A 15,460-nucleotide genomic window follows, 5' to 3' on the forward strand; every position below is an offset into this window, starting at 1 on the left:
GTGTATACTTTAATTGTTACCTAGGTACCCAAACAACTTTTCCTGCATAAGCATGTTAAATGTTCTTCTTGCCATGACACATGCAATATATGAGCAAAATCAGCTTAGGAGCTTTGCTCCTCATGTGAGAGAGATGAAAGCCTTTAAGTCTAAAAATTATGGAAACTTGAGATACCCATGTTGAATTTTTTTTATAATCCTCCTCTTAAGGTCTTTCAAGAAAATTTGATAATCTAAGCTTTCCAAAATTCTAATTTGCAAAGATACTTCATTTGTTTCCCAGAATTTTAAACTATTTTTTTCCACAGACTTTATGATTTGAAATTCATTTGCTCAGCTTTCAGATTTGAATTTTTTAAGCCAACAACTAGTTTTAAGAAATATGTTATTTTTATCCGATACCTTCCATAGTAAATCATATTCCAGGGGGGGAGGGGGAAAACAGAACATCACCATAAAACATAATCTAATGAAAAATCCAAGAAGCCAGGAAAATAGCCCAACTGCCACACATGCTTGCCCTTGTCACACCAACCCCTGATAGAGTACTTCTGACCATAATGGTTTAGAAAGCAAATGATGACTGATAATGTCTCTCCAAATTCCTTCAATTTTGCTAACACTTCCACTTGGAAGCACAATCTTTGTACGTAACAATTGTGATAGTAGTAGCACTGGTCAACATATTTCTTATTTCCAAAGAAAAACAGCAAAACATTCAATTTTTATTAGGACTGGAAATAGGATTTTGTTGTTGGCTTTTTCCTACCATTTTTTCTAAATTTCCGAAACTCAAAGGACCTTTTGTCAACTCTCTCTTTTATTTTTCTTCCAACTTTTTCATAGAACACTGGCTCCTTTTCATTACATTCTTTCAGTTAACTACCTTTTATATCTCATTAGTAAATTCTGCCCACTACTGTTAAATCAGCTTCCACTTCTTTTACTTAATGAAAAAGGTTTTTCTCTTTTTTTGTTCTCTTGGATCCACTGAGTCACAGCCACATGGGTATTTTCTGTGATTCTGCTTTCATCTTGGCTATTGTGTTTCTTGGCAAACTGGAGAAATTAAAATTAGGAAGAATGAGAGGAATCTGATCATTAACACTTAACGTAAAAATTAATGAGTAAATACCTATTTTTCCCCTGATGAGTACAACAGAAAAAAAGAAGTTACAAATGTACTATTCTCTACAGTATTATGATGAAATAGACATTTAACTTCAGCCAAAAATACCAGCTCTTTTGGAAAGTCAGTTCCAGCCTAGAAGTGTAATACTACAACCATGTGCATATCAGTTGTCTAATGTGAAGTCTAAATGTCGTTTAGTTCACTGAAAGTTTCAATGAAAAAATCCCCAAAAGATCATAGAAAGAAAAGAACCACTCCCCATTTTCCTTTCAAGATCTAGTGAGAATCTCTTTGGAAACCTTCCTGGTAAGAAAGACTAAAATGAAAGAGCAAGTCTTAGAGTCATCCACCAAAAGGAAAGGAGGGGCCTGAAAAGACTACGGGGAAAGACAGAAATAGGGGAGCAGATAGGGGACAGACAAAAAATAGTCATGGGTTACAGCGCCTTCTTCAGGGGAGTGAGTGGTTCTGGAGCTTGGACCTTCACCTCAGACAAGGCTCTTTCTCTACTATTAATTGATAAGAAGGTCAGTGATCTAACAGGTAAAAAAAAATTAAAGTCCTCATCAAGGGAGTGAGTATCACTGGCCATGGAAATTGACATACTATTAACTGCCTCTGACAGTGTGCATTTCTGTGACATCTGAGGGCGCAGACTAAATATCATCTGGTCGCTTAGGTTACAGGAAGGATTAAAACACAGCAAGAAGAGGGCAATCTTTTCATTACTATCTACATGTAGTAAACAGAAAGGTGTTTATGACTCATTTTAATATTTTTAGAAAGATGTCTTAATACAGGACAAGAGATATGCTATCTGAACATGTAGTAACTTCACCAGGAACAAAAATAATAGTGCACAAGCCATTGGTAACAGAAAGGTAATATCTCAACTTTTGCTCGATCTCCCCTGGTAAAGCTGCCCTGCTTTGCTCTGCAAAAACATGTGTATGAAGTCAGTTCTAGAATTCAATTAAAATTACAAAAAATGAACATGCTCTCTACCCCAATCAGCCTGAAAACTAGGGGGAGGTGAGGGAGAACAACTATGATTCAGTGGTAACATCATCGTGTAGATCATAGATCAGATAAATCAAAATATTCCCATATGGACAAAAAACTTGGAACTGCTTGAAAAAACTCTGTCTCACACACCCAAATTCCCCACGTAAAGTTTCACCCTGCTGTTTCTGATGATGGATTGATTTTCCTGTATCAGGAGTTCCTTGTGCATCAAAAAGTTTGTAATCTGTGAAAGAACTTCTAGGAAAAGCAAACAAAACTCCATCTTCTGAAATTCACCTTAACTTTACTTGTAATTGTGTCCAACATATTTGTTTCAATCTCCTGTCATTTTAATAGGGAATTTTAATTCTGAAACAAACCACTGATGCATTTATCTTCTCAGCAGCTGAACCACTGAGAGGAAAAACAGGAAACAGCTGGTCAAGGCTAAAGTGCAATGAGAAACGGGTTCAAAACTAAAAAATGTGTCAAAAATGATCACAATTTACAAAGGCTTGATTTGGAAACATTGCAAATCCATGGCAAAGAAACAATGAGCAAGCTAAACAAAATATGAAATGATTCACAAATGCCTGTTAATGATGAAAGCCTGAAGAATTTTTTCTGCTCAAAAAACGCATTTGAGTTGTTACAAAAGTCAAGTCCATTTCCCACTCACTATTAAAAAGAAAAAAAGAGAGGAGAAAAAAGAAAAAAAACTTGATAACTAAGAAAAAATGCCTATTTCCATCTATACTGCTAGAGAGCAAGAAAATCAATACACTGCCGCTTTAAATATGAACCATCCTATACTTCCCACCTGTTGGTAACCTCTACACATCTTCCAAGTATTTCAACTTTGGTGCCAAAGAGTACAAAGCCTCCTTTCACAATCATGGCGAAACACAAGAAGTCACTGGATTTTAAGTTCCAAAAGGATATGTAAGTTAGCCAGAATACAAGTAAATTTCCAAATATATGAATGTTTATGAAGCACTCTTTTTCCCCTTTAAGAACACACACATTTAAAAAACACAAGTCACCCAGTGCAATCTTAAGGCTGTAAACAATAGAACAGAAATCTAATGTTATGGTTCCCATGGCAAGTGCAAGGTGCTTATATAAAATAAAATATCTTACATACACACAGGGTCAGAACTACAACTGCACCAACTTTGTAGCATCATGTTCTAAGTCTGCAAATTTACTCAAGATAAATTCCTAACGGTTTTCTCTCAGGGATCCTTTTCTTGATCCAGCTCATAGTAACGCCTAGAACAATTCTCCACAGTTTGAATACTTTCTTATGTTTCTGCTGAAAGATAAACTATTCAGAATTATCACTCAGGCATAGAGAAGAATCTAAGTGTTGATTGGCCACATACTGGAAAAAAAAAAAAGAAAAAAAAAAGAAAAAAAAAAGGCAGTGACATTGGCCTTATTTGCTTTCAAATTAACAAAGATTAACAGTTGGAAATAGTGGGAAAAGCAGTTCTTAGGTTGGTTTTTAACTATTGGAAACTTAGGGTTCATCTCTTCTGCAGACTACAGTGCAGCACAGAGCTAACTAAGGTTATTAAGGTAAAAGAAAATTTAGCCACAGTAAGGAAGTGTTTGGGAGCAATTTGTCTTCTCCAACTCCTGAGTGCAGTAACTACCTGCCTCTAAGTCTACAGAACAGATGAGATCATTGTTTGTTTGAAAGGCAGCCAGGACATCAAACTCGAGCCCAGAACGAGGGCTTCCAAGTAGTCTGCTCAGTAAAAATGCATGCAACGGATGCTTACCATAGGGGTTTCATATGCACATTTATACAAATATTTTTGTTTTCATTTGTAGGTATAAAACAACTACTTAATATTAACTTGGTGAACAGCTTGTTTTTAAAATGTTTGATGTAAAATTATGGATCTCTCGAAGCCAGCAGCTCAGCTCCATCTTGCACATGCTTCTTTTTCTCCCTCCAGTCACACTACTTCAATAATATATTTTAAACAGATTTCAATATGATGTTGTAACATGAAACTAGTGCAGTTAATAATACAGCCTTTGTTTTGCTCAGGTTTTACTAATGAAGGCCAGTGTCTGCTGATTGCTTGAAAACAATTTTCACTGTCAAGAGAATAAAATCAAAATAATCATGGGGTCTACAAGAATTAACTTAAAATATGATAAAAGCATATGCTATTATGCTTTTATTATAGAATTGAAATCTAAATTTTTGCAGTAGTCAACTGACCTTACAGTTACTGGAAAAGCTAACTTTAGAAAAAAGAAAAGAAAAGAAAAGACTTTTATTGTCACAGAAGTGAAATTATTCAGAGTCCTGCAACAAGTGATTTTAACATAAAACCAAGGTTGTTTTTTGTTGTTGGTTTAGTTGTTTTTTTTTTTTTTTTTTTTTTTTTTTTTTGCTACTATTGCACAATACTCCATACTGCAATGGCAAACTTTTGTGTAGGTATATCCTTATTTATAACGCTAAGGAAATCCTAACTTCAAAATAGCAAGAGTTATAAATCCAGAGATGAAAAGACTCTTCTGAATTTCAAACAAATAAGAAGGCAAGAATATGATCTGTAAGGAAGAATGAGTGCAAGCCAAGCCAACATACTTTCCTCTCTCATACTCAACCAGGGGATTGATGAGTGCATCTAAAAAAACGAGGCTTCAATCTCACTTAAAAAATGACTGTATCCAGATAGTTTCAAAGTTTAAAAATGGATACTGCCAAATAATTTGCAGCTCTGTCTGATACATATGTTTTGCAGGGAAGGAACAGCTTTTAATTGTATAATTTTCTAGTCAAATTACTAGAAGAAAACCTAAAATGTGGTTTCAAATGTGAGAGTTGTTTGTTTCCAGCAATGCCCCACTTCCGACATTCCGAATGAAAGCTGTGTGCTGTCTCACTGCCCTGAGTCACCCCAGCCCAACTGCTGCACTGATGTAATTGGCTCTGGTTGGTGTGGGAGCACCCTCAGAGCCTTCTTGTCCCTTAACAGTCCAGTTCATATTCAGTTGGATAGTAACTGACAGCTGGATTATGTTCAATTCTTTTTAAGTTGTCACCAGCCCATACTTTCAGCTAAAATTCTTTGCAATCAGGGGCTCACAACTGTATGATATCAAATCACTAAGTAGTTGAATAGCCTTATATCTCATGAAGGACGCCTTAAGTATTGCGGCAAGTATCATTTTACATATTTTTATTGACATTTCACATGAATAAGGTACACATCTTCCAATTATTGTCAAAGAAAGCTTATCCTATTTTATAAAACTTTTCAAAATGTCCCAAAAAGACTGTGAAAAAGCAAAATAAGCTGAAAAATACATGAAATCTCCTAGGTCCAGATTTTAGTTATTCACATGCCAACAGAGAGACCTTCATATGGCATAGTTTTTATTCAAGCATACCAGAGTAGTAAGCAACCCAAACTTTTCAACAGTTCATGTAAGTAATGAAGACAAGTTAGTTTCACCTGAGAAAGAATTCAGAAGCACATCCAACTTTAACACTGTAACACTTCAAAATGAACACTTTAATATGCAGCACAGAGATTTTCTAAAACAGATCTTCATGCTTCTTTACAGTTAATGAACAGTCACTAGAAGGAAAGTCAGAAAATGTGGAAAAACTGAAGGCATAGTATATTGCTCTTGCCAAGACTCCCACACTATTGGCTCTGACTACCTAAGTATGCTCACAGCTAAAACTTATTGTTCATCATTTGGCCCCAGACTGTTAAAGCCATAAGTCAGCTACAAAATAACACAACGTATTATGAGATTTATCTCTAACTCTATCACACATTATAGTAATAAAGTACAGGTAAAAAAAACCTCAACAGACAGAGGCTAAATTTTCTATTTTTAAAGCTACCCTGAACTGAAGTAATGCAACCCAAAGCAAACATAAGCATAGAACTTAATTTAACAAAGTTCAATTTATTTTTACAGCACTTACTGAAGGGAAAACATAATTTCATTCCTATTTGGCTTCTCTTTTGCTTCTTTTTCTTTTTTCTTTTTTCTTTTTTCTTTTTTTTTTTTCCCCCCCCCAAACAGTCAATTTTGCTAACAAACTTTTTTCTTTACACAAAATACTAACTTCTATTCAGAAACAAAGAAATAAAAACTTAGGCAGGAAACAGCTCATCCATATGTGCTAACTAGTTTAGCATATTCATATAAATCATTAAACTAAAAGCATGACAACATTAATAACAGGCAAAATCCTTAGACACTGACAGAAAAAAATCACTGTCAAAGTGGAAGCGAATCTCTGCCATTTGCAGTTATTTGCTTTATGTCATTTATTTCTTGTAAATGTTAGACTATGTATTTTGTTTGCAATGGGGAAAAAAATTCGAAACTCAAATCTGTCAAATCCACAGTAATTGTGGAGTATCAGTTTCCTAAAACTATAACATAAAAAGTGTTACATTTTTGGTATGCATTCAAACTCAGAGAAGGGAGGGAAAAGCAGTCAATTTAAAGAATTCCATCTTTTCCATGTGGAGCAAGGAGGAAAGAACGACGAGGAAACAACATAATTCTATCAAAATAATGATATCACAGTAAACCAAGATCTGAAATTTCTACAGGAACAACTAAAAGAAATGAAAAATCACAAGAATTGAATGTTTTTTGGCTGCTTTGTGGTTTGGAAAGCTCACAGCATCTGGTAGAATAATTTCACCCACACAACTCCTATCACCAGCTGATTTCTTGTGGCCATACACCAGCTAGCGTCTGTTCTAGGACATCATACCAGCCATCTCAGTGAACCACTGCACATTTCTGAAGACATTTATACTTCTTTGTATTACCATTAACACAGAGGGTAAGGCAGATGGTTCCAAGTTATTGTTTCACTTACAAGGTTGCAGTAGGCGACTGCGAGGCACCCCATAGGGATGTGACGTGGCAGGACCTCCCCTTAGCATAGATCTTCTAATTACATAAATTATGTTTTGAATACAATGGAAACATACATGTATCTTTCAAGATACTAATAGGTTAAAAAGAGAGTTGAACTATACTGACAATTAAAGGTTACTAGTAAATCCTATACTGGATAAAAGCAGCCATATATATATTTATTCTTATGAACATACAGGATTACAAACCCTTCCTTTGATCACAAAGACATAAGTTCATGTTAGCATTTCATGTAAAGTGATCTGGTATTTAGTTAGTGCAGTTGGTTGTCAAAACAGTCAAAACAGATGTTACTTCCACGACTGACAGCAATATATCCATCTGGCACCATCTATCTGGAAATTCATTTCATAAATGCCTGTAAAAGAAGGCTGAAAATTCTAAAATCGAAATCAAATTGATGTACGTAACTTGTATTTTCAGAAATGCCACAAAGGTATTCAACAAAGATACACCCACTGGAGTGGGCTGATAGCTCTCTGGAAGGGGAAAAGAAAAACAACAAACAAAAAACAAACAAACAAACCTTAATGGGATGAGAATCCCATTACATTATATTAACTTTCTTATTTAGAATTTGCAATTAACTTTAGGTTTAAAACTTCAGAGAAATGCCATACGTTGAACAGAAAAATATTTGTGTCTGACTCTGTGTATTTCAAAATATTATCCAAGATTAGTATTTTAAATATCACATTAATTCACAGGACAATAAAAACTTTGTATTTACAGAACCTTTTCTCCCCCCTTAACTGTTTTGCTAAGAGATGTCACCAACTCTAGATCAACTTTATGGAAAAGTAGAATTCTTATTATAAGAATCCTTAAATAGTCATATGTAATCAAAAATCCTTACAGTACATTGATCTGAATCAAAAACCCCATGCACACACACACACACAAAACCAACCAACCGAACAAACAAAAAACAAAAACCAGATTCTGAGTTATTATAGCAGATGATTAAATTAAGTATGAAATCCTAGATAAATCTAGATAAATTCATGTTTCTATGTGAAAGCAAATGTCAGGCAATTTAAGTTTTAAATGTTGCTATGCTGGTATTCAGCAGGACAATAGAGCCTAGCCATTATAAAGAGCGGGCAATGTATTACTGTGATAACTTTTATCTGACCAAAGTTCAGCTGGCCAGCAGAACTCTTGCTTCATGAAGCCAGAATTGTTGGCGTCAGGAATGTAACCACACAGCAAAGATGGTCCTGGCCCTGCAAAATTAGCCTGGCTACAGAATTCAGCTATTACAAATTGCAACTACATTGTTACAGCTGCCGCTTGGAGATCCTGAGGTTGCCTACCTGGTTAGAGGGAGTCACCCAAGGGGACTCCAAAGCTTAACAGGTTGGTCAGTGGCAGGCCGGCCACTTCAGTCATAGGACTTTACCACTCCAGCAGTGCATCAGGAAAAAAGGAGGGGACTTCAGCACTATGAACCAAACATCTCACAGACACAGGTGATTCAATGTTTCTAGAAACTCTGGCTTTTAAGCTTATACACTGCTAGTATGACACAGCTGAGCTAAAGAAGCAGCTGCATTGCAGGAGGCCAACCAAAGCTAATGCAAATACTTATACTCTGTCTTCTTCCATAGCAAATTCTTCATATGTGGGACACTTCTACAATAGACTACCGTAAGGAGCCTGCACATCTTCACTGCTCCATCACTGAAAAGTAAATGTCCTTCAGATACAACAACTTTTCTTGTCTATTTGATCATAGTAAGCCTTGATTATATAAATACATAAATATATATATATATTGCAACCATATATAGTTGCAAAAACTACATGCAAAATTTTAAAAATAATTTGACAACAAATCTCTCTACATACAGTGCATAAACTAAGTTCATAGGAGTACAAATTTGCATTTTAAATATTTATATACAATAATTATGTGCTATATTAAAAATATACGTGTTTTTTATATAATCCAAAGCCTCAGACCCACCTCCCTATGTAAGAAAGTAAAAATAAATAGCAATAAAACAGCTCAATGTCTTTCCTTGATTAGCACTAGAATTTTTATGTAAGGGATATGCACAAATGAGAGCCACATTTTCCTACTTAAAACATAAAGGTCTCTATTGTTCCATGCTATGCCAGCACTGCTATGAAAACTTAATTTCTCTGACTTTTTCCCCTCGAGAACAGAAGCACTGTTCACTTAGCTGTTCCAAACAGAATGCATGCTCGAAGGGTGAGATAAGAGGAAAGGAAGAACAGATTACTATATTCATTTACTACTTATTGGTATGAAAGCTTCCTACAAATGATCATAATTCACTGAATTATTTTAACCCACCACGTATGTACAACAGGTCTGTGTATTTGTCACATCCACTGAGTTAATTTCCCTGTTTGTGTAAAAATATCTGTAAGGCTAATATAAGCCATAAACACAGAAATATTATTGCAGAAATAACACAACAGTAAAATCACAGGAAACAGACCAAATACTTGATTCATATTATACATTAAGAGATCAGATGCAGGGGTTAATAAGAAAAAAAAATATTTATAGTCACCATCTGGGAGAAAAAAAAAAAAAAGAAAAAAAAAAGAACTAGAAATGTGCATTTAATTTTTTTTTTTTTTTTTTTTTTTTTTTTTTTTTTTTACAAGAAAGCACTCTCCACATTGTAGTTATACAGATTGTTTTGCTGTGCCTGTTAGTCCTCTATTATAGCAGAATGCTTCCCACTTAAGTAATTATTCAGCAAGAACATCATGTTTATTTCCAGGCTGGCAAAGGAACTCCTACAGAAATTGCCTAATTAATGGCCTCACACCCTAAAACAATTCAGTATGATGTGGCAGTGGTGTGAAGTGGTGAAACACTGATGCACATTAAAAGCCCAAGTCACATCAGAAATACCTCATGAGGAACCCTAAACACATCCTCACCTTTCCATACTTAGATGAACAGAAGTAACCCCATACCTCATCCACAAAACTTCTCCCTTTTCCCTCCAAAAAAAGCTTACAAATGAAATACAAACGCACTGTGTGAATATCTTGTAAGATAAATATGTGGCTCATATTAATTCCTTCATGGGAGTGTGACCACGCACCACGCAGTGAACATGCTGTGACAGCAAGTTTGTGCTTTCACAGATTAGGACATTAAATGCCACAATAATAAGCAGCACCATAAACCTCCACCACCTGGTGCAAAACAAATCATACAGATCTGTTCGTGCAGCTTTTCAATTGCCTATTTAAATGGAAAAATATTTTTTGAAAGATACCAGGAGGGCAAAACTATCATGGAGCTCCAGAGCCATCAAGTCCATTCAACTGTAGCACTGACAAAATGTCATGTAATCCATTTAACCAATTTAACAAATTCCACCATCATTCCACCATTCCACCATAATTCATTTTTCCACTGTTTCTGTCCTACTGAAGGCTGTTCCAGAGTCTCATCACTAACTGCTAGAAGCTTCTTCCAGTTCTCAACCTAAGTGCTTTGAGGACCAATTCATAAGCATAGCTGATTATCTCACCTTTACCATGGTTATCTTCCTCTCCCCAGATGTTATTCATACATCTCAACAAAGATTCACATCCTCTATTTTGCTAAGCTAAGGATCTTCTCATCTTACTCCTCCTGAAGCAGTTTCTCTTGGTGTGATCATCCTGCTCACTTTTTCTTCTCAGTAGTCACATTTCAGATTAATCCTTGAGTACCAACAGCCAAAATCCCCTTTATAAAATCCATTGACGATTACTTTATTTCTACCACAACAGAAAATCTTTCACTCTTTAATTCAAAATAACATATCCTGGATGTGCTATATTATTTCCACAATAACATTTGAGGCATTTATGATTTCAATTCTAAACTTAGAAAATTTTGTATTGTTTCTTAAGGAAATAAAAATTAGACCTACAACAGTGCATTATTACATATTATTGAATCACTGTGACAGAAGGATTGTAAATATCTGTAATTTTGAGAAAATACTTTATTTTTCAGAGTAACTATTTTTCATTATGATCTAACACTATGCACTTACCGTTAGATACAATTTATTCCAGGGAATGGTTATAGTGTTAATATCAATAATGAGAAACAAACCTATCAAATTTTTAATAAACATATATATGCCATATATATTCAATTTCTGTATATAACTTATACAGAATGTATGTATGTGTACAGAATGTATGTATGTATTAATGTGTATGTGTTTGTACATACAGACATGTATAAATATAAAATTATATGACATTTAGATTGTATATAGAAGGTATGTAATATGCAGGTTATGGTATATGCTTATATATAAGTAATATGTATTATACAGAAATTCAGAATTTATATTTGTGTTTATCTATATAAAATGTGCATATGTATACATTTATAACTACACATATAGATATGCACAAGTATATCTTTAATATAAATCTAAAATTATGCATTTTCCCTCAAACCAATCTTAAACCCAAATGAGTTTCTAAGGTTAAGACATCTTCTGAAAAATAGTGTTCAACATAAGGTTCAGCATGGCCAAGTGAAATATCCTATTGTTACTATGTTTACTAATTGAAGGCATTTTGTTGAATGAAATGTCATCGTGTTAGCAAGACTCTTGTAAGTGAAAACAAAGGAATTATGAAAAGCTTACCTCATACCATAAAGAAGTCTCAAGAAAGGAATTAAATTCCCACTTTATTAAGCTCTGAATTATAGTTAGCTGTTCTGTTGTAATCCTAGAACGCTTCAAGCCACTGTTGTTTTTCTTCTGCTCAACATAATTCCAAGCAACAGTTCCAATGTGCCCTGAAGGTAAAGTTCTAACAATCGCTCTCGTTCCAGTATAAACTGATTTTTTAACCTCCTTATCATTTTTACAAAAACGTCTTATTAATAATGTGGAACGTTCCTTTTTGTTTCTAAAAAAATCCTCCTCCATCTCTTCTTCACAGTTATCATTGCAGTCTTCAAAATGGCTCAGAAAGGGCTTTGAGGGCATCCTTCCAGTAAAGTTGTTTCCAAAGAAGCTGTGACCCGAGCACACTTTAACCTTTCGTGTTGCTCTCTCCAGACAGAAGTACTTATCCCTCAAAGCGTCGTCATACAAGTGTTGCCCATTTTCATTCTCACAATTATTTGTCAACTCCACTAATGTGCAAGTGCATGCCGGGGAAGCAGTAGTGCTACTATTGCCAACACTTACTGGCTGTAAGCAGTCATTCAATATGAAGCCATTGTGCAATTTGCACAAAGCCTTTGATATATTCCTTTCACTAGCACAATGAAAGTGAAAAAAGGCTACTTCATCAGTATCATTGCCATCACTCTTATTTACTGCTGTCTGGCTTCTTAGTGAAGGTCCATTCATTTTCAACTGAATTTCAGCAAGCATAGCTCTTTCCAGTGAAACAGGAATTCCAGTTTCTAGGCACGCCTCTCCCCCTGCTAAAGGGCCACAAGATTTATACAACTGACCGTACGGGATATTGCTCTTGTAGTTCTTCTGCACAATGTTACAGTTAATGTTAAGAAATTGCACTGAATCAGAGATGGCGTTATTCCTCTTCCAGAAGCTTTCGTTAATATTGTCATCGGTCATTTGTTTATTTGTCAAAGTGAATATTTTGGGCACTGAGCCCTGAAGACTTTCTTCTTCCAGCCTGTGTAAATATGAGACAGCGCGTGTGGTTTGCCTTCCTGGACTGGCAGTATGTCTTTTTATAACACTGGTGTCCAAAGCATTTTCAGTATTTTCATCTCCAGCTGACTGAGCAGGTATCACTTTACCCTGCACGACAGAGACCAGAACAGAAGCTGTCATCTCTTCAGAGGTCATCTTGACAGTCTTTAGCTGCTGAATGTGTAGTGGGAAGGGAGTGTCTACAAATCCTCACTCCATTATTTCTGCATAATAAAAGAGTGCTAAATAACCAAGAAACACATGATAAAACACATGCTGACTACTTGCTCCTTTTGAACCAGGGAAAAAAAGAAATAACTTTGTTGTTGTTATTTTACTGTTGGACTACAGGGCTCTCTTGGTTGTATGTTATTGGCAAGAAATGCAAACATTTTCAAACCAGCTTCTTAATGTAGTACAGCTTTTCAACTTGTCTCTTCCTACAATTAATTCTTCTATATGTAGCACATACATTGTTGCCTTAAGTTGTAGAAGACCAAACACGCAATCCATGCCAAAGATACACCCACTCAATAGTACATCCAAAAAGTTGAGGTTTTCTGTAAAGAAAAGAATAAACATACATATTTTAAATAGAATCTATGGCATAAAGTCCATCATCACAGTTATGACAAAATGAAATTGTTTTGGTGTAATGCAGCTTTTGCTCACAGTAACCTTTACAGTATTACTGCGCAACCATGAACAAAACACAGTTTTTTGCCCTAAGTTTATCACTGATAAAGTCAAGCAGGAAGGCAAAGTAAGTTAAAATACTAAACCATTTATAAAAAAAAAATCAGGAAGGCTTAAAAATCAAAGCGATTTGACATGTAAAAACTATTACTATTCCTATGTTACTCTCCTCAATTTACTATGATTAACATTTTATTTTAATCTTAGAATATCAGCTTTCATCCTTACTGGTTGCTGCTCTTCATCCAAAATTAGTTCGCCACAAATCAAAAGATAAAATGCACTCTTTAGTTAACAGGATATCTGATGTGCCATTTTCTCATGAAATGAAATGCTAAAGTACAACTAAATGCAAGAGTTTTCCTGCAATTGATCTCATGAGAAAGCAAAAACAAATTTAATGAAAAGTTACATTCAGCTACAAATAGGATGATGTAAGGTCTGCTAGCATTCTTTCATTCAGAAAGTAATTTTAGTTAATGCATACAAAAAAAAAAAAAAAAAAAAAAAAAACCAACAACAAAAAACAACCAACCACAATGCAATTTAATCCTTAAAACAAGGTTTCAATTTTATTGATGTAACAATGGAAGAGATATGAGGGAGAGCTGCAAAGGAAAGTGACACTGACAGAACAAAGAGCCACAAGTTTCACATTCTCCACACATTACAACACTCGTGTGCATGCCAGAGCAGCACAAGGATGGAGACCCCAGTCCTGGACAAGAGGAAGTTTTATCATCAGAAATAAAATAAAAGCTGGAGTTCACCGAAGAGTTGTAGAGAAGGAAATAGCAGTAGTTAGATAGAGTGGTGAGGACAGAATTAAACTAGGATCATACAGTTCACAAAACATCCCATAAAATAAAATTCTGTGACAGTACAAATGTAGAGAAGATGCATTAAGAAAGCAACACCTAAGCAATTCCTGAAGCCTGTATCCCACGATGGACTCTGTAAAATAAAGTCGTATCCTGAATTTCATTTTTGTTCACTTTAAATATTTGATAGTGTGGTTTTTTTGTTTGTTTGTTTGTTGGGCTTGAGCATAAATTTTTGTTTGAATTATTTTTAAGAAAAACACACACAGACACACACAAAAACAACTAAGAATCTTAGCAATAATTTTATCCTAACATTTCCTATCCTTTTTCCCTGTCTTTGGTCAAATCCCTAGATAACAACGTCCATCACTTTTTAGGACCACACACTTGAAGAAAACTGAGAGCAACTAATCTAGAAATACTCTGATTTTATTTCTTCAAGCCTAAATCTACATACAGCAATGCTTATCAAAGGGGGGGGGATAGGGGGGGAAGCTAATAGGCAGCTGCTTCTTCTTGATCTTTGTTTTACTCATGATTTTTTGTTGCTATACAAAATAACAATACTTCATAACAGATACAAAACATGCATATTTTAGTCTTCAGTATCCTTTGAAAGATTTCTTTCATCTATCTAAACATCTCAGTCTATTGATTCATCCTTCCTGTCTGCAGCAGAAAAATTCCATGCAATCCTATGAATATACAAGTAACTGAAATATATTCACAAAAATACTCTCTGTAATACTGCTAAGCCAGAAATAAATACTAATGAAATAGGTTATTACTGCAAAGAATATACCATTCATTGCGCTAGTTGATCAATTAAATCCTTACTAAACAATGTCACTCTAAGAGGACAAAAAAACCACTTAATTACACAACTTTGACAGCTTGTGTAAGTGAATTCAAGATCACAAAAACAACCACGTATATTGAAATTCTTTCATCATTCTTTAATGGAGACACTTTAAAATCATAATATTAGTAATAAAAAAAAAAATCACATTGCTGATTTGCTTCTGCAAACACAAAACTCCAGAAATCAGAGGTCCATTTATATCTCAGAGACTGCCCACAAAGCTCATTCAGTGGCCCAGACTGTTCTTCCAGGGTTTTCCCAAAAGCTTCCTTCAACTTCCTTTTCCCATCTCTCTTGACATCGATTTCCACAT

The 15,460-nt window shown here is 34.9% G+C and overlaps 1 protein-coding gene across 1 annotated transcript in view; it reads right to left on the reverse strand.

The window, feature by feature from the left end:
- The window catches only part of PLCE1 (phospholipase C epsilon 1), a gene marked incomplete at both ends in the record, with an annotated part of 120,794 nt that extends 107,873 nt beyond the window's left edge, over nt 1–12,921 (reverse strand). Inside the window, one exon of the mRNA XM_079535377.1 lies at nt 11,737–12,921. Coding sequence (XP_079391503.1) covers nt 11,737–12,921 — 1,185 coding nt within the window. The remainder of the gene's footprint in view (nt 1–11,736) is intronic.
- Nucleotides 12,922–15,460: the final 2,539 nt, after the last annotated feature.

This window comes from Tetrao urogallus (assembly GCF_951394365.1).
Source record: "Tetrao urogallus genome assembly, chromosome: 5".
NCBI lineage: Eukaryota > Metazoa > Chordata > Aves > Galliformes > Phasianidae > Tetrao > Tetrao urogallus.